General features: G+C 48.8%; 1 protein-coding gene across 1 annotated transcript; it reads right to left on the bottom strand.

Annotated features, from left to right (window-relative positions):
• Nucleotides 1-7,597: 7,597 nt before the first annotated feature.
• Nucleotides 7,598-8,060, bottom strand: TrAFT101_010921 (uncharacterized protein; the record flags this gene model as incomplete). The annotated part of the gene is made up of 4 exons (XM_024900984.2): nt 7,598-7,701; nt 7,764-7,780; nt 7,839-7,945; nt 8,043-8,060. The coding sequence occupies 4 exons, from the start codon at nt 8,058-8,060 to the stop codon at nt 7,598-7,600; spliced, it is 246 nt and encodes an 81-aa protein (XP_024756863.1).
• Nucleotides 8,061-18,454: the final 10,394 nt, after the last annotated feature.

Raw genomic sequence — 18,454 nt, 5'->3', positions numbered from 1 at the left:
TTCCGCCACATGACCATCAGGTCATCTCAGCCCTCGCTTGTACTTACGGTGACGCCCAATCTAATGAGCTAATAGCCTACTCGATGCTCCTTGTTGCCAAGCTTGTTCCAAAGGCCAATGGGAGTGCTTCGGCGGCAACGCCGTTGGCCAATGGGCCTAGGGACCATATCAAAACCCTCCATTGCCCCCTAGCGAGTCATACTGTTTTCTATGCCGGCCACTAGAACCTGTCATTCAGCTGCCGATGAAGCTTTGGTATTTTAAGCTCTAGTCGCTTTAATGAAGGATCTAGCGGCGTCTATTCGAAACTAACAGGAGGCCCACCAGCTTGATCTATCTTTTCGTTCAATCTCTCAGTACTCATTTTCTATACTTTAATATTTATAGTGAAGATGACATATCCGTGTGTCGTAACTCATTCTGAATTGGGTATCCGAAAGGCTCGGACGCCGGACCGTGAATAGGGAAAGAAAAGGAGAAGGATGCCGAAGCAAACCCACGGCGAACCACGGACCTCACGGAGAGGATGGAGATAGACTAACTGCTGGATTCACTATGGAGTAGCGCTGGCTGGACCCGTGAATATTGTTGCTTGTACGGAAGGTCTCTGTGCTGAACTGGCGCGCGCTTGCTACCACTATCTCTTTTTATTCAGCCAGGTATTTGATTACTGTTGCATTATTTTGTGGTTACCGAGCATATGGCTACAGAACTGCTATACTATGATCAGTCTACGTGAGCTCCGTGCCATTTTCTCTAACTCTTGTGCCACTACCAGTACCTACTATGTTTAATGGGCATATCTAACAGACTAAGATTAGAGAAGAATTTCTCAGGTTGGTAAGAGCTTAAGTCGAAAAGGTGGATGAGCAACTACTACTTCAGGAAATAAGTACATGTCGCCTGGCTTTGGATACAAGCACCCCCAGACTCGGCACCGCTCGCCCATGACCTTTAACCGACTTCACGTAGGGTTAAGCTGTTCGCCTGGGCTACGCCGCCAGCGCCACGCATTCATATTAGTATTTGTATTAATAAGAAGGCATTCGCCTTACAGAGAACGCCCTATGCGCAAGGGGAATCACCTGATTGTCGGGCACACGCTGCGCCCACAGTCGCCGAATAGGCCGAGAACCAGTCCGCATCAGATGAACCAAATTCCTGGGACGAACGCCGGCGTTAAAGCAAGATGCTGACAATTGCCCGACCAAGGGCTGGCCTCTCGCTACAGTACAATGTTTACTCATAGCAGGCTCATATCCCGCAAGGGGGATGCCCTGCCTACTGCGGGCTCGTATACCTACATATGTAGTATAAGCCCCCCCCCCCCGTATTGCGCATATCCATGTCCTATTCCCGCATCCGCCTCGCCGCCATACATACATAATCACGGCTACTCGCAAATGTGGGCTTCGGACCGCTGCCTTGTAACCCCCGCCCACTCATGGTCTCTCTTTCGAAACTTGTTGCCTGTTCTGCGGCAATGTGGTGGGCGTTTCACGTTCTCTGGCCCGATCGGTGATGTAGAAGGGCGTATGCCGTTACCGATGTCAGTCGCGTTTGTGATATATGACCAAGATGGCGCCCTGCAGCAAGGAGAGCAACAGTCTTGAGGAGAGATCCATGTCGATTGCAAGCTAGACAGCCGAAGGTTTCTAATCTCTCTGGAAAGCCCATCCCTTCATGCGTCCCTACATACGGGTAGCCGGTACTACGCTAAAACGTCAAAAATCATGTCATGTCACTAATTTTGGATTAGTCCCTGCTGCTTGGAGTTTTAAAGCCCGTGATTTTAGTAGTTGGCCGATCAGAGACCGGTCTTAATAGCCTGCATCGCCGTTATTGATTGTACCCCTGGCTTTTGTGGGTGCGGTGGTTGTCACCAATTCTAGATCGAGATACGCTGTGAGAGATGAAGGTAACGTCGACGGTGACACCCAGAGCCAGGATGATACTCTTTGCAGCCAATCTAAGAGCAGAAAATCCTTGTGAGAGAAAATACCCTCGTCCCTGTTGAAATACAACACTACGTGTAAAGAAACAATGCTGTTACTGTAAAGTCTTCTTTGCTGCGAAATCCGCAGCCAACTCAGCTTCGCCTAATTGTACATTCTTTCACGGACAGAGTTACATTCGGCAAACAGAACAACGGCTTCAGAGGCGTTTGTGCGCAAGCCCTCCAGATTATTGGTCATTCGGCCTACCAGGGTCTCTCGCAGATTCTTGCATGAGAGTCCGCTCACGGGACTTCTCCAGGGGCCATGTAAACAGAGGCCAACGGCGTTTCGCTTGTCGGCATGCAGAGGCCATCTGCCGCGTCCTTGCAACGCCCTGCAACTGTTGCGTCCAAATCATCAAGCGCCAGGAATTAGCGAGCCAAGAGCTGTCTTCATGAAGGAAGGTCGCCCAGCGCGTAAAGCGCCAGTCGGCTACAGAATTCGCCCGCATACAGCACTGCCGTCGATGTTTTTTTGCGAACACGCCAATCGGAATGGCTGCTGCTGCCCACTAGCTGGCTGGCGATGGCGTCTGTGGAGATGGGGCGTGTGTCCCCTTTTGGTTTCCCGTCATTCCGGATTGTGAAGAATAGTGACGAGTCGCATTCGAGATATGAAGCAAAACCAAGTTGTGGCGCCATATTCCATTCTTTGACAGCGTTTAGCGTATTGCAAGCCGTTTAGTGTCAGCACCTTTCGCTCGCTAGTGTCGAGACTGTCAGCGAGTTAAGCAGTGGGAGAGTCTGTCGAAAGCCAATCGCCAGATGATCAGCAGCTCCCCCATATTTGCCAATGGGAAGTTTGAGTCCATCGCCACTCAGGAACATTGCAGAGATTGGTCACATGCTTGGGACACTATGCGGGGAAGCGGATCCCATGTCATACTCGAGCTGAGATGCTTCTACTGTGCACCATAAGTCAACCCTTTAACAGAGAAAACGGTGATGGTTCCGCTGAGTTGTCGGTCTCGATGAGGACTGAGATCTCGCCAAATGAAATCACCACGAGTGCCCCCTTTTCCGGCCGATATAACATGCACTGGCATGCATATATGCGTGCAACTTGGTGCTATCACAGACACCGTTGGCTGCAAGATGCAACAAGGGTGAGCCGCATGTACAGTAAATGCTACTCTACTGCACTTGTACACCCATCTCAGGGGCCAAGGTGCAGTCATGGCTGGCCGTGGAGATGCTTATGAAGGAAAGGGCAGGTAGTGACCCTGGCGGTGCCTGGAATTGTGCCCAGTACGTTGCATTCGAGACCGGCAACTCAAATGGTCGAGGGATTGCGACTTAGTTTGGTTGCCGACTGCTCACATCAGCTGCTTCTGGCAAGAAATCCCCCTATATCCGTGCATGGACCGGTATGTACGTGCCATTACGAACCATGGAGACTCGAATCGCACCCCTCATAGGGCTGGGCTATATCCCGTGGGTCATGCAGACTATCGGAAACATTCTGACCTACATGTACGCAAGACCACAAACGACCCGCATCAAGCTATTCTGTACATGTAGTGTCTTCTAACAACAAGCTGTTGGGCAGCTCATTTCACGACACAACCAATCTGCGATTTCTCTGTTGCTCTTCAAGTCATAAGGGCTGCCAATTTCCGGGTTCCCGGTAACCAATCGCTAGAGTACACATCACAAGGAAGAAGAATTTTCACAACACCTCCGGCGACAAGGCCAACAGCGATAAACTGTACCGGTAGCCTGGAAAGGAAGGGGTCTCAAATTTGGTTGAGCAAAATAGCCTAGGATTCTCTATTCATCGCCTCACTGGTTTCTATTTCACCTGAGCAGGGATCTGATGTTCCTTGCCCCAAACTGACGTGTCACTCTCGTGGGATGTCCGTGATTTTATGAAGTGCTGCTCGCATGGAATTTAATTGCATGGGGCCACAGACAGACTCGCGGATTCTATCATTGATGACGGGCGAATTTTAACCATGCAGTCATTTATTTTGTGAACTTAGACAAAGAATTTGGTTTCGTAAAGCTCGAGCCTATCGGTGTGGAGAGCCGTAACGAGTAGTTTAAGCCCTACGAAGATCATGCTAATATTTCTTCGTATACTCCAGCTGGCCTGCCTTGTAGGGGAAGAATGCATACCAAGCTCATAGGTTTACATTAAGCCTTAGAAAGAGCCAATGGAATGGAATCAACCCTAGAGACAGCCCGTGAAGGAGTTGCCGAAGTCGTTTTCTACATACTAATTTGCTGGCCTTAACAGGCTAAGACAGCGATAGATGCAAATATATCATACAAATAGTCTAATACGGCAGAGCCAAGTGCTAGTATTGTACGCAGTAATCGCGCACTTTACCGTTCTGGTGCAGTAGTAACCTGATTTACTGGGAAAAGAATCCTGCGAGGCCATGTCTTGGCTGAGCGTCCCCTGAGCCTTGTCGCCTCAACTAGGCGCTTGCGGTGTATAGACGGATGCTGTGCGTTGGCGCCACCACCACAATATCGGTCCTTGACCGACGAGGCGTGAAATATGCATAGCTATTGCGTTAGTTTTAGTCCCCTAGTGGAAAAGGACGACGCTTTGCGGGCCACACATACGTACTTCGTAGTGGGAACACCGAACTGACGGACATCCGAAAGAGAGGGAAAGCTTAGGCAGCAACAATTTTATCCTGCCGCAGCCCTAATGACACCAAATCAATCTCTTCTTAACCTTTTTGGTACTTCTACGTATTGGCTAATCTATCCTGCGATTAATTTGTCTGGAGTATTCAGACGCACATCTTACAAAGTGGAACTTGCTTGTACTAACGCTCTGTGACTGCCCAACGTAGGATTTTAGGAAACGGGCACTTATGCAGCTTGGGAGCTGGCGTGCGTGTGCTTCGTACGAAATATGCGTACTAACGGCCATTAGTCGCGGGAAACCTCTGTTCTTATTTCCGCGTCATCCCTTGGCCGACGCATCCCGAAGGACATTTAGGCGTAGTTTTCTCTGCTAACAGCCAAGCGCATAATGAAGCATTCGCTCGACAGAGTTTGCAGGGCGGAAGCGTTGCTCATCCGAGTATCAGTTATCCAAAGTGTGTGGGATTAGATTATCCATGCAATGTGCGTTCCAATGTGCTTTGCTAAAGACAGGTGGTATTCATGCACGCTCGCGTGAGTAAGCGAAAATCGCATGCTTTCGCCGCAAGATGGTTTTATCTCCGCAATGGCATCTGCCCACCACACTCACTCACTCAGCCTGTGCAGGTGTACACACAATACTAGAATCGAGACATGTTGTGTCAATTAGACTTATACAAAGTCTAAATTTACCTCTAATTATTTTCTCTTTGTCCCACTTATTAATGCATTATTGCTTTCAAACACAGAATTTGATATGTGAACAGCTCGTGTCACTCCGGAAGAGACAACAAAGCCAGAAGCTTAGCGGTACCTATCTAGGACCGCGCTGATTGGATGGATGCCGCGCTGAAAGAGGGGGGGCCTCTTCTGCATGGCATTATACTATGTAAGTGGACGAAGATAAAGCCCGCGCGGAGAGAACAAGCCCGGCGAGATGTTATGACAGGTCACCTTTCTGTGACATGTAGGAGGGATGGATGGTGCTGATGCGATGTGACAGCAGACAGGAGAGTCGTATCAGGGGCACGATAATATCTGGGGTTAGCTGTTGATGGCCTGCAATACGACGCAGGATCAAGTTTCACTGGCCGCTGGGGAACCGCCGTCCAATAAGATGCACGAGAGAGCTCACAAGGAGAAAGTCTCCGATCTCCATCAACCAACGTAACGTATGTATGCCAACTCAGTTGGCTGTGCTGTTGTGTTACTTGAAGCCCGGTTTGCTCACGGTCTAGATGCACCAAAACTCAAGCCACAGCATCATTACTCAATGCGCATCGTATCCGTGCACGACCTCACCAACCACACGTAAGTCTCACAACCAGCAACAAAAAAAAAATGACGCTTTTCTAATGCGCATTTGCCCGTGACCACAAAAACAAAAAAGGGTATGGATTAAGGAAAACAATGCCACTCTGATTCTAGCTCCAGTTCTATTTCTGGTTTCGTTCAACTCAACCGAGGTTGCGGAGTTAAGAAAAGGCAAGACGAGGCGCGAATTTACCGAATATATTGCAACTAGCTTCGCAAACTTGATGTATGCGACGGTAGGCATATTTTTGCCAAGCAAACCTCACCAGAGCACAGCAAACAAACAGCCACGGCATGGCGTCACACATAAAACAACGCCGGGCATACAAAAATGGGCTTAGCATCAATGGGGCCGGTGAAGAGCTGAACAAGATTAGATGTGCTGGATTGCGTTTGTACAACGTGAGGGCCGCGCCACCTTTCAGGGGAACGAACCGAATGTTTGCTGCCCAGATGGCGCATGTCTCAGCCATGGCGGACAGGCTAGAGCGAGACATGGGGTTTGGAGATTCGTGGCGGCGGGATTACACACGGTCTTTGGCTTAGTGCTTGTGCCTGATCATCTGCTATTGTTGCCCTGGAAAGCCTCACGACTCAAAAGGCCAGTTGCTGAATAAACAAAAAATGACTTGTCCCATTCGCTTTCACAGACTATTGGTACTATGATACTCCGAAAAATGCTAAGCGCAGCCACCGTCCCAGCTTTCCGGAAGGGCTGCCCGCAAAAAATGATCCTAGCAAAGAAAAAAAAAATACGCCGCCTATGTTTCCAAAGATATCCATCTATCAATACATTTTGAATGTTCCCTTTTTCTAATCCCTTCCCAAAGAGCATCTGTCCTCCTGCGGACAGACCTCGTGGTTGATGATGGTGGCCTCGGCCGCCACCATTGAAATGCCATATTCGGTGTGTTGCTCGGAGCAGAGGCCAGTTCTTGTTTCTTGCATACCGGTGTGGTGTCACTGAGGTATGGCCACCTCCTTGTGTTGCCGTGGCTTGTTGTCTGGCCGGCTGCTGAGACAACTCAACTCGAATTGCGCTTTGTTTCCATATCCAATAATCCCAAAAACGAACTCCCTCCTCTTCTGTGAAAAGAGGCTAATGCAGTGCAGAGCAGCGCAAAGTGCAGCTGGTTGTTAAACAAAAATGACTGACTTTGCGCCTGTGAAACCGTCCCAAGTGTAAATGAGCAGAGACGAAACAAACAAAAACAATAGTAAAAACACAAATCCCAGCGGAGAATGCCTGCTTAGTGAAACTCCAAAACAAATGAGCTAATGAACCAGGTTTGCACCTGGGGGAGAGTATAAGCCATTCCCGTCCCATGCCGTCTTGTGTCCATATTATGGCAGCCTTTTTTTTTTTTTTTTTTTTTTTTGGTGGTTGTTGATTTTTGAGGGTTTGCGTATGTATTTCGTATGCGTGTGCGCCTCAATTTTTGGTTTCCATTTCCATCCAGTCAATAATAAGTAAAAACAGAGGTCCTCCTGTGGCCGTATTCCGTCAAGTCCGATTGCTGTTTGGGCGCCAAGATGCCCAATCCAATGATATCTTTTTTGTTTGTTTGCCTTTTGTCTCCAGGTTTTATATGCTTGGAGAGGGTAGAGCATATCAGCGCCTAAGAGTATAATCCATATGTTGAGTTGTGTGTTTGTGGTCCTGGGCTTCTATGCGATGATGATTTATTGGGCAGGCACTCGCGCCTGAGGAACCGATCGGGATTCTGGCCTGCGGATGAGCTTTGCCCATGGGTGGTTGCTAGGTGTCTGGCGTTCTCGGCAAGCAGCTGTTGGTAGTGTTAGTGCCCAGTCAAATCACGAGAGTATTGGTGTTAGTCGCAATGCATACCACAGATATCGTCGCCCCTGCAAATAACATGTTAGCTCTGTAATGCTGAATCGGCTATCCTATCCCAAAACTTACCAGTACTGTTTGCTCACAATTGTGGGAACGCACCGTCGCTCAGTCTGAATATATTTAGGGCACCATGATTCTACCAGGTGGTAGTGGTGCTGGCACTTGAGCTCTTTCTGTAAGTGGCAGGCTGTGTTAGCATTGGCACATTGATCCCAGCTTCGAATTCGAATATAATATCGGGCAGGAAAAAAAGAAGGCGGGCAGTCGTACGTAGATGTAGTTGCACATGGTTGCTGATACTTATGAAGGGTGGAAAAAAGATTGGAGGGAAGTGCTTCTCGGACGTTAGTCGAGATGTCGTTATCGTCCCAAGGCAGTCGACCAAGGCGAAAAAAGAAAAGGATTGGATGAGGGCAAGTGAATAGAGATAGAAGCCAGGCCAGAGAGGTTGATAGAGCCGTATTACTAGTTGCTGTCGTGAGTGAAGTCCCCAATGCAGCAGCTTGCAGGCGGCGGGGGGACGCCAACGTTTATACCTAGGATGACTAGCCGTCAAACAGGGACGCTTTTGACTGACCAGGTCTCCGGGACTCCCATGACAGGCATCGATGTAAAAAGTAGAGGTGACCCGCCCTCAAAGCCTCCAGAATCAGCGAGGCGTGAAGTACCGCCGGAGGGTTATTGCCCAGGCGTGCACCCCTCTGGCCACTATAACCCTGGCCTGAGTTACTCGAGCTTGAGCCATCAAAAAAGTTGTTTGCCCATGGGTCTTTGCCCTGACGTCGGGGGGGAGGGGTGTGTTGGCGGTGATGGGTGTGTGCAAGAGAGAGCTTTGCTGAACGCCGAGAATGAGAGGAGAGCGTTATTGCGACTACCACTAGTATTGTCTGTACCTCCCTTGCTCACACAGGCACCAAATATGGTGCTACACGAGGGCTTCAGCGAGTGGGGGTGTGTGGATATTTGCAGGGTGGTTGAAAATGGGCAGTCCACGGTCTGCTAGTTTGGTACAGGTAGGTATAATGAGTGACTGCGCAGCGGAAGTCTCTGCCAGTCACCGGCGCGCTCAGACACTCGGCAGGACTCGATAGTTGCATAAAGACCCTGGTCTCCTATTTTGCAGCGTCTCCGTGGCTCAGTATTTTTCGTATATTGGAGCGTGTTGTGGCGTTTGGGGCTCTAATGAGCTAAGAAGCACCCGTTGGTATTACTCGTACATTGCTCTTGCAGGCTTAATATGTAGGTCACTACCACCATGGCCTTGTTTTTGCTCGCTATCTCGTCAAGTTGCCTGTGCTACTGCTGCTAGGTCGGTAGCACCGCTATACTAGCAGTTGAGGAGGAGGGGACGGTCCGCCGCTGTCTTTGCCCTCCAAGTTTTAGTAACGCGGAATGCCGCAGCACTACGATGCAGTCCGTCAGTTTAGCTGCTGTCGATTACTCGAGGCATCCCTCAATCCGCTCCCTCCCACCATCTGTCCATCCATCCAGCCTGTTTGCCTTCACCGCCGCCTCAGCTTTAATCGCTCGCGGCACCTGCAGAGCAGAGCAGAGAGATGCGTGCCGCTTTGTCCGCAGGACTTTTACTAGTTGCTGCGATTCAAACGCGCGGCATGGGGCTCTTGTCCATTCCATGTCTTGATTCAGCAGTGCTGGCTGCTACCCCCTCTCTGGGCTGGCAGGGGAAGTCCGATGGGACCAATCCACGCCGTCGGTACGGGAAATATCCCAGAGTTTGCGAGGATCTTGGTGAAATCACGGGCTGTGCTATTCGCAGGGAGCGGTTGTAGCAATGGTATGATTGCTCGTTGGTGGTCATGAGACAACACGAGGATGAATGCTACAGGCCGTTACAGAATGCTACCAACCAACGATATTATGACGACCCCTCTCAGCGACCTATTCTAGCGATGATCCAGCTCTCTGGAGGCAAATATCCGTGGAAGCTGGTAGGGAATACCCTGTAATGGAATCCCCAAGGTTCAGCCAATCCGCGCTAGATCAAGCACCGACTTGAAGCTTCTGCAGCCTAGGGCGCATGGCGGAGTGAGGAGAAGACACTTTGGACGCCACTATGTGACTGCGTTGATTTTTTTTTTTTTTGACCTCTGGACTCCAATGAGCGCAGATACTGTTGTAGGTAGTTGAGAGGGAGGCGTCACATCACAGTCATAAGCCTTACCAGCAATGCTTCGTAGCCATGCAGCACTCCTCCATCATCTCATCGCCAGCATCGGCACCAAGTACGACACTGGGCAGCATCCATTGGCACACTGGGCCCATGCAGCTGCATTAGCTAACCAGAACATACATGCATAAAATTTGAAACCGGTGAAAGATGAAAATCCCAAAAGACTTGCTGCTGACATTGGCAAGCCCAAAGAGCCCACGTGGTTGGATGGTCTCTTGGGAGAGCCAAGCAGACGAAGCCCACAATTTGGGACCTTGGTAACCTGGCAGGCCTGGTTACTCAGTCGTTGGTGGCAGATTCTGCCCTCCATCTTGCGCTGGTTGGACTCATTCCGGTCCGTCTCGCGGCGACCAAGTGATGCCCCATATCTACGACTGTTTCTTTTTTTATTTGTTGTTTTCCTGTTTTCTTTTTTTAACTCTTCTTTTTCATCAGGCCGCCATGACAAAACAGCGCTACGATTTGCCAAGAACGAGCCAAAGAGGTAAGGCGAGAAGATGAAGTTGAAGACAAGCACAATCAGCAGCGTATTTTATTTGCGCAGAGTCATGGGTCCAGTCCTTGCAAGCGCGGGATCCTTGGGACATCAACGGCGGGTACGCAACTTGGTGTCATGACTTGCTTTGTTCGCCTTTACTGGCTGCAGCCTCTGGAGCTTCCAAATCTCTCGAAAATGGTGTGCCATTGCTGCCGCATGTCGAGCTGGGGGGAGGGATGGGAACCATGCTCGCGCCAAAGCTTTCTATGTACTATGCAGAGCCAAGCCCAGAGCGGCTGCTCTACTTGTTACCTTATCTTGTGCACGCACAAGACTACACTCGTTTACTGAGTCCTTGTATAGCTGTATAGCACAAGTATGCCAGAGCCAGCTCAGCTGGCAACTGCACGACCATGGCTGTGAATCGGCATGTCTCCATCTTGACTCTTCGGCAAACTTCTAGGCAGAGATTGTGAGTGGATGGCTGGAATACGAGTCACCAATATTGCAGCCCATTCGAAACAGCGGGAGACGAAAGGGCGGCAAAAGAAAGACCCGCCATGCACAGAACGGGTGGTCCCTTGGAAGCTTTCTGGAAGACTTCGTCAAACCTGGCCAGCCCACTTAGTGGGAAACACCGTGGGTTTCGATACTACGGAGTGGTGCCGTCGCTCTACTGTAAAAGCACACCCCCTGGTAAAATGAAGGCTACCAAATCGGTGGGAGCGCTTAAGAGTGGCTGAAAATGGCCTCGAATCTATCCATCGGTTTTAGCCCCAAACGAGAATTTCCGCCATGCCGAAATGCCCTCCCAGCTGGCCTCGACTCTGCCACCCTGCCAGGCCTTGTTACGGAGCTCACAGGCCCGACGGCTATTGCAAATATGTATCTGCCAAGTAATATTAAAGAATAACAGTATCATGAGCAGTACATACTTATACCAGCAACACAAAGGCAAAATTACCCTTTGCCCAGGGTCACAAGTCCATACGTACGTATCCATAGATTGGCATCTCTACGACTTGGCGAGCAAGTCCCCTAAGCAGGGGTCTCTGGCTTAAGGAGGCGCCATAAGCACAGCCGCTCGCGAGTATATCGCGATGGTGTTCTGTCAAAAAAAAAAATTTTTTTATAGCCGTATATAGCAGTTGCTGTCTCCATAATCCCTGGAAATATCAGTCTCCATCGCCGGCCAAAGAACGACTGTGGATGGTCATATCTCTCTCTCCAAGTACTGCATCGGGGAACTACTGTACCATATTGACCGGGGGTGGAGAAGAGGGCGTGCGTCTCCGAGACACCAAGAGACGGGACGCTCAACTTCGACAAAAGACACCAAAGAGCGTCATGACACAGTACAACTGTCTGTGCGTGTTAGCCTGCCTTCCAAATGCAGGAACCAGCGAACTTCGCCGCATGGACGTCGCCGGCAAGGCCGCAGTAGCTTCATTGACATCCCGCTAGAGAAATGGAGATGTTCTTCCACGTTTTTTTCTTGAACGGCAAATGTCTCAGCAGCGCCACAGCACACGGCTCGTAACGTTAGTGTACATGTAAGATTAGGGACAGAATGCATTAGGTTCCTTCGTCACGCCTCGCGTTGACAGCGAATTCGGTCATTATAGACAAAGATACATGCACTTCAACTGCCTAAACAGACGGACAGCAGTATACGAGGTCATAACATACCATGATCGTGATATGATGTGTCCACCCCCCTTGCTTTCACAAGCATCGAAGAAAAAAAAGAATAGAAGGCTAGAAGCAGAAAAATTCTTCGAGCGAGCTTTGGCACATCCCCACATAGTCTTCTTTTTTGACACCGTTAATCACCATGAACTTGGCCTTCTACCCCTTGGTACCCAATCATTCCACCGGACCGCTCCCTTCTTCGCGTTCTAGAGCCCCTCAATGACATAGTGCTGTATGTACGAATAAATTGAGCCCGGCCGTTGACAGCTTGCGGCTCGCCCGACGGCCTGGGACTCAGTATCGCGTCTCGAGCTAGGCGTTCTCCACGCCGCATTGTCTCAAAGGGTCTTATGCTTGTGGCTACACGAATTCATGCGATCGTGTTCAGAGTCGTCACTTTCGCCGCCGCATGTTTCACATTACTAGTCGTGGTCACGGGCCCTCTGACTCCAAAGTAAACAGCAAGTAATGCCGACATCAATGGCATCATCGACGTACAGGCACAAAGTATCTGCAGTCATCTTTTCCACTTTGATATTTGCCGCAACCGGCATAGATTTGCTGTGCCGGAAACTGGTGGCTCCCTTAGCCCGGCCCCATTGAAAAGAATCTGTATGGAACAAATGAAAGAGTCCACTGAAATTTATTACATGTAGGTACCTGTTACAGAGAGAACTCGGTGTCCTTCATAGGCGGAACAATCCGAAGCTTGTGACTACATGCCATCAATAAAGATTGACATTGAAGAGCCCCAAGGGGTTCGTCCGTCGTGCACGGGACCTGGCTAGGGGTACAAGTCGGCTATAGCACTGCCTGTATGTACGTGTAAATACTGCTCGAGCCAATCACTGGCGTCACCGGCTGCTCGTCTCTGGGATTTTCCAGGATGCACAGCTGGTTGCAAGGGCCGAGTCTTCTGGGGGCCCTGACGTCGAGGGACGCAACTCTATAGCAGCGGCGGTGTTTACCCTCTCTCTCTCCATCCACGCACCGGGTCTGTTTCTGCGCCCAGCCTGTCTTCTCTTGGCCTTGTTGCATGAACTCGGAGATGGGCGTACATGACGCGCATAAACAAATGTCACTTGGACGAAGCACTCGTTCTGCGCCAGGTTGTATTCCAGGATAATGAAGCTTCCGCCGCTGCACGGACTGGAACTCGACGCGATTCCGCCGCGGCGGAGCCTCGCACCGCTATTTCGGTCGAGCAAAACATGAGCATTTCCCGGGCTTTAGGCCTTGTCGATAGTACTACTAATGTGCTTAGACCCTAGTAGCGGCCGAATCTTACGGCCGAGGAGAGCTGCTCTCCACTTGTTGACAGGACAGCTCTTGATACTTGACCAATAGCCTGCGTATGAGGGAAAGAAGAAACGGCTAAGTTGTCAAGCCTGTCTCTCCCTTCATTCTCGCTCTCCTTGTATCATCATTAAGTAACTACTGAAGAAATCCAAGCCTCTAGTGTCGGCCGGCGTGCGGACAAAGCCCACGGTGGATGCTAAACGCTCGGGCTAATCGACGGCGGCCACACGCCACCAAGCCGCAACAAGGCAGTAGTGGATAGACGCCGAGTCTTATCGGTGAGCCGTGGCTGATAGTATGCACCCTGATGGGTTGTTGTTGCGGGATTGTTTCCCCTCGTGACAGCCTCCAAAGCCCACCAGCGGTTGACGCCTTCGCAAGAGGCGCTGATGGCGGACCTGGCTCATTGGCTGTGTTCGGGTCTCAGCACCACGACGACGGGACGGCGCGGGCGGCGGAGATCTCAGCAGCAAGTAGAAGAGTTTTGTTGAGTCCTATTGGTAGTGGCGGAAGTAGCAATAGCACCGCTTGAAAACTCGTCGGTCATGGACCGAGACCGGGGAGATGGCGTCGCATTTACAAGCAGTTAGCAAACCGAATGCGCCAGCGGCCCGAGCAGTAGCTTGCGACCTGGCGGCGGAAGACTTGCGGCGATTGAAATCCTGGCACATGTTCATCTTTCTGCTGCCTCTCTTTCACTAAGCTCTGCTTTTTCGCTGACGAGGAGGTGTTTTGCTTCCGCTGATTGCATGCTTGGGCACTACACCAGCTTTTCAAAGCTTGCATTTATAGTACAATGCCATTCATGGGAAGGCCCTCAGTCATGGGAAGTCCCCCGAAGCAGCCGCTGTTATCAATCTAGCATTGCGCCTCTGGGAGCCGAGATCGTATAGTATGAGACCCAGTACGCCTTACAGGGAAACCCTCCGACGGTGGAGTTATTCCTTCAGAAATAGGGCCTGCATTCACAGGCGAGTGGCAATCTTACACGGGCAAATTTAATGTTACCAGCGACTTCCCTGGAGCGGCAATATTATGAGCGCCAAAACTCACTACTATTTTCCCATTCAGCGTGTGCTCCGTGCTTTGTCTGGATACAGTATTACTACTAACGGGTAATATTTTATCGCAGCAAAATCGAATTTGCCGATGTGACTTGCCGACGGAAGTTTTTTTTTTGCAAAGAAATGTAAGACACTTGGAGTACCGATGGGGGCAACGCCAGCCCTATTGCTGCAACAGTGTATGGCCGATTCGCCAGCTCAGGATGAAGCCCTCTAATCTCGAAGAGAGAGAGAGAGAGAGAGAGCTTCCATAATAAGGTGTGTGTATACAAATACCGCGCAAAGGCCCCTTACGAGTCATACTGCCCGGCAAGAGGGAAAGAAAATTTTTGCCAAAGAAGAAGTCGGCATTGACATCCAACTGCGCTTGGGGTTAGTTTCAAGTTGGATGCGGCGAGCGGGCTGCCAAAAACAGCTATCCAGGTGGCTTTCGCTCTTGACATGGCGGTAAGAAGAGAAGCGTCATGCAGAGATCCTTGTAGATGCAGATTGACGTGTGCATGCACGGCCTATTACCTACTCCATATTCTTACTCCATATTACTGTACATGCACCCCATACTTGTTCGTATACGAGTACCGTATTTCTTTGCAACTCAAAAGTCTCGACTTTAGAGTCTTTCCATGTAAAGTGTTTCACTAGCTGTCTTTGGCAACTACTTGCCTGATTGTGGTAGATAGTGGAGGGATTTTCATCAAAATCCACAACCGAATCTGGCGAGGATATGCGGCAGTTGTGGTGGCAACTAGTACTATGTTCGGTGTATGTATATGTAAGAACACAAGCAGCATATGCGACAGTCTTGGTTTTCGCCGGGATGAACGGAGGAAGATTGTTCACAGGATAAACGTGGGATTATAGCGAATGTGACAGAGGCTATTGTTCTTGGCCCTGGCCAACGTCTATAGAAATCGGGCGGATGATTAGTATTTCTACAATGAAAGTTTGCGTAGATTCCTTTAAGCATATAATACATGAAGGTGAGTTAATAATCAGGCAGGTATGTGCCTTACGAAATAGAATGAAGTAGCTCAGACAAGATCAGGTGAGTGTGGGCGTATTAACAACAATGAATAGTATGATCTGGATTGTGGTAGTTCTACGCCGTATACCTGTAAACGCGGTTGAAACGCCTTTTTGGTCCATCTTATACTACAAACTTCCTAGTGCATCTATCTAGCTATCTTATAATCTAGAAAACAGCAACTTTTTAGACATTGTTTCAACACTTTCGCAAGTGATCAGACATGCAGCCAGTCATTGCAATCCTGGAAATCTCTGGCGGAGCGAGGCGTCCAGTTTCTGTGAAAGGCGCTGGCACCTTGAGTATAACCAGAGACTAAAAAAGCATTTAAAAAAACTATAGCTGCGATATGTAGCTGCGATATATAGGTTATTAGCAATATTACAAATACTTATGGCATCGATTGCATGTCATGTTCCTCTGTAATGAGGGTGATGCGACCGAAGCTTGCTACGTCAGCTATCTTTGCGACAGCCTTCTAAATAAGAGGTAGGTATCACAGCAAGTACTCCACAACAGCAATAGTCCATCTTATTCTCCCCCCTCCTATGCTTTACCGATTATTCTACAAGGGGGTGTCCTGGCAAAATAGCGTGTGGGCAAATATCTCCGCAGCTTCATATACAAATTTGGCATCCTGTGGGTATATATAGTCAGTTCATCCTGCACTGGTTAAGCTACAGATTGTTTAAGTATTTGTTATTTTGTAGATAGTTCACGATGTCCTTGAAATTTAACATGCGTTACTGTACACGTTCCTATGCGCAGCCGTGGCCTAGGTAAGCGCACTTAACTGCCAATTTACCAAGCCGTTGGTTGCTAACTCACTTTTCGCACCACGGGCAGAAACTTAGTCTAGAGGATTAAGCATCTTGAGAATTATCGTCGTAAATTACTAGGAAATGCTTAATTTTTTAGTCAATCCATTTGCAGGGATGCAGATTGTGGTAAACTCAAATTCTGCCAGATGCCCGACGTACCTGCACCATTGCTCGCCAACGTTTGTGACGAATCTTATAAATATACAACTAAACCTAACGTTGCCGACTTGAGACAATTGAGTAACTTTTTCCGAATTTCGCTATACCGAAATAGCTTTGCGCACGTAAATCCGAAGCTTTAATTATCCTCAATTCTTATCCAAGGTGTACTCCCAACAGCGCTAAAGATGGACGCCTACACCCACACATCAATTTGCATGCTGCTCATACTAGCCCACATTACTATACTTCTACGTTATATCTAATACAGCCATATTTTCCAAGGCCCACTACATTACCGCAATACCTTCTGGAAGGACGTTTACATGAAGTGAAACGAGTTTATAAAATACCCTCTAGGTTAAGAAGCCATAGCAAAGATCAACATAATGGGCTACACAAAAATGAGCAACGACGGAAAGTCTCTAACTAAAGAGGATCCCCCAGGACAACTGTTAAAGAATATTTTGTGACATATCATTAAATCAGTTATTAAAATTTAATGGATAATGGGGAAAAAAAGTTCAGTAGCTTGGTTTAGTGTGAAGGCCTCGCGTCAAGGAGTAAGGTAGTAATTGATGATCACCTTACTCATAAGTTTATGCTCGAGAAGACCTTGTTATAAATCTTGGCCATTTGAGTTGTTTTTCCTCTCTTCAAATGGTTCGCGGGTTGGTCATATATAGCAACGGTTATAACAATAGCTCTACATTTTGGACCACGCTGAGCTGAAAATATTGGCTTGCATATTTGGGGGATTAGGAGTTATAAAATTGCCTTTAGAATCAATTAATGAAATAGAATAAATTGTTTTTCTCTCTTTTGACCAAGGATCTTCTGATCCTAGAAACATCGGAAATACTGCTAGTGTTACTCTACACACCTATGCAGGTGAACTCTGGTTGAATGATAGAGGCCGTGCACGATCAGCGGTGAGAGAAATTTATGGTCTTTCGACACGAATAGTTACCTTGTGACCAGTTGTTATTCCTGGTATGGTAATTTATTACTACTGGTTGCTCATTGCAATCGGTTAAAAATAATAATAACTACTATTCCAATATGTTGTGGTTAATAAAGTTTAAAGCAGGTTCTCGGTGGTATAAAGACTGCCGAACCAGCATCTTCCCATAAGCCGCCCTTGGTCCGCTTGTCGCTTATGGAGTGATTAGTTGAATCCCAGTTTTCGTAAGCTGTAATACTCCGTGGCCAGGTCATATATTACTCCGTAATCCGTGCTACGTAGCCTTCTGTGGCGATCCTGTGAAAAGGGATAGTTTAGTGGAATACAAATGAAGACTCACTGGGTGTAGCCTGTGCCAAGTAAAACTTATTCCGTGCCGACCACCGAAGACGGCCCAAAGGATGATCCTTCTTACACACGCCTACTCTCTGCCTCCTCCTCTTTTCTTTTTATTTCTTTTTTTTGTTCGTTTCTACTGGCCTGCTTGCACATGTCAGTTGAGTCACGGACAGGTTCCGTAAGAGATTGCTATGTACTGTACTTCGTAATGATTCATGTTCGTACTGCTAGACAATATCCCTCCACCCTTCCCTGCGCCCCCAGACCTGCGAGATCTAAATCGGTCAGCTAAAACTGGTTCTCGGTGTCTCCCAACTCAGCCATGTGATTATGAAGTCACTAGGCACTATGCCTATTTTAGGGCATGGGTTGCATGCCCCGTGGAACCCCCCACAGCAGTGATCTTGGGGAGGGTGTGAGTATGCGTATAATTGATACAAGGTTGCGTGTTTACGAGGTTGCTGGGTGGCGGAAATATTACCTGCGGCGGCAGCCTCAGTCGTACTCATAGATGGCCCACTATGAGTTATTGAGACCGGGCGTTTCTCCTGTCAGGACATGGCACAGGCTCAGCGAAACAAAGTCTTGCACGGAGCAGGGAGGCTATTCTTGGGACCGGTCCCTGTACAATTGCACTTGTAGCGGCGACAG

Source organism: Trichoderma asperellum, chromosome 7 (assembly GCF_020647865.1).
Source record: "Trichoderma asperellum chromosome 7, complete sequence".
Classification (NCBI taxonomy): Eukaryota; Fungi; Ascomycota; class Sordariomycetes; order Hypocreales; family Hypocreaceae; genus Trichoderma; species Trichoderma asperellum.
Note: the sequence above shows the minus strand (reverse complement) of the source record. Positions and strands in the feature narration are given on the sequence as shown.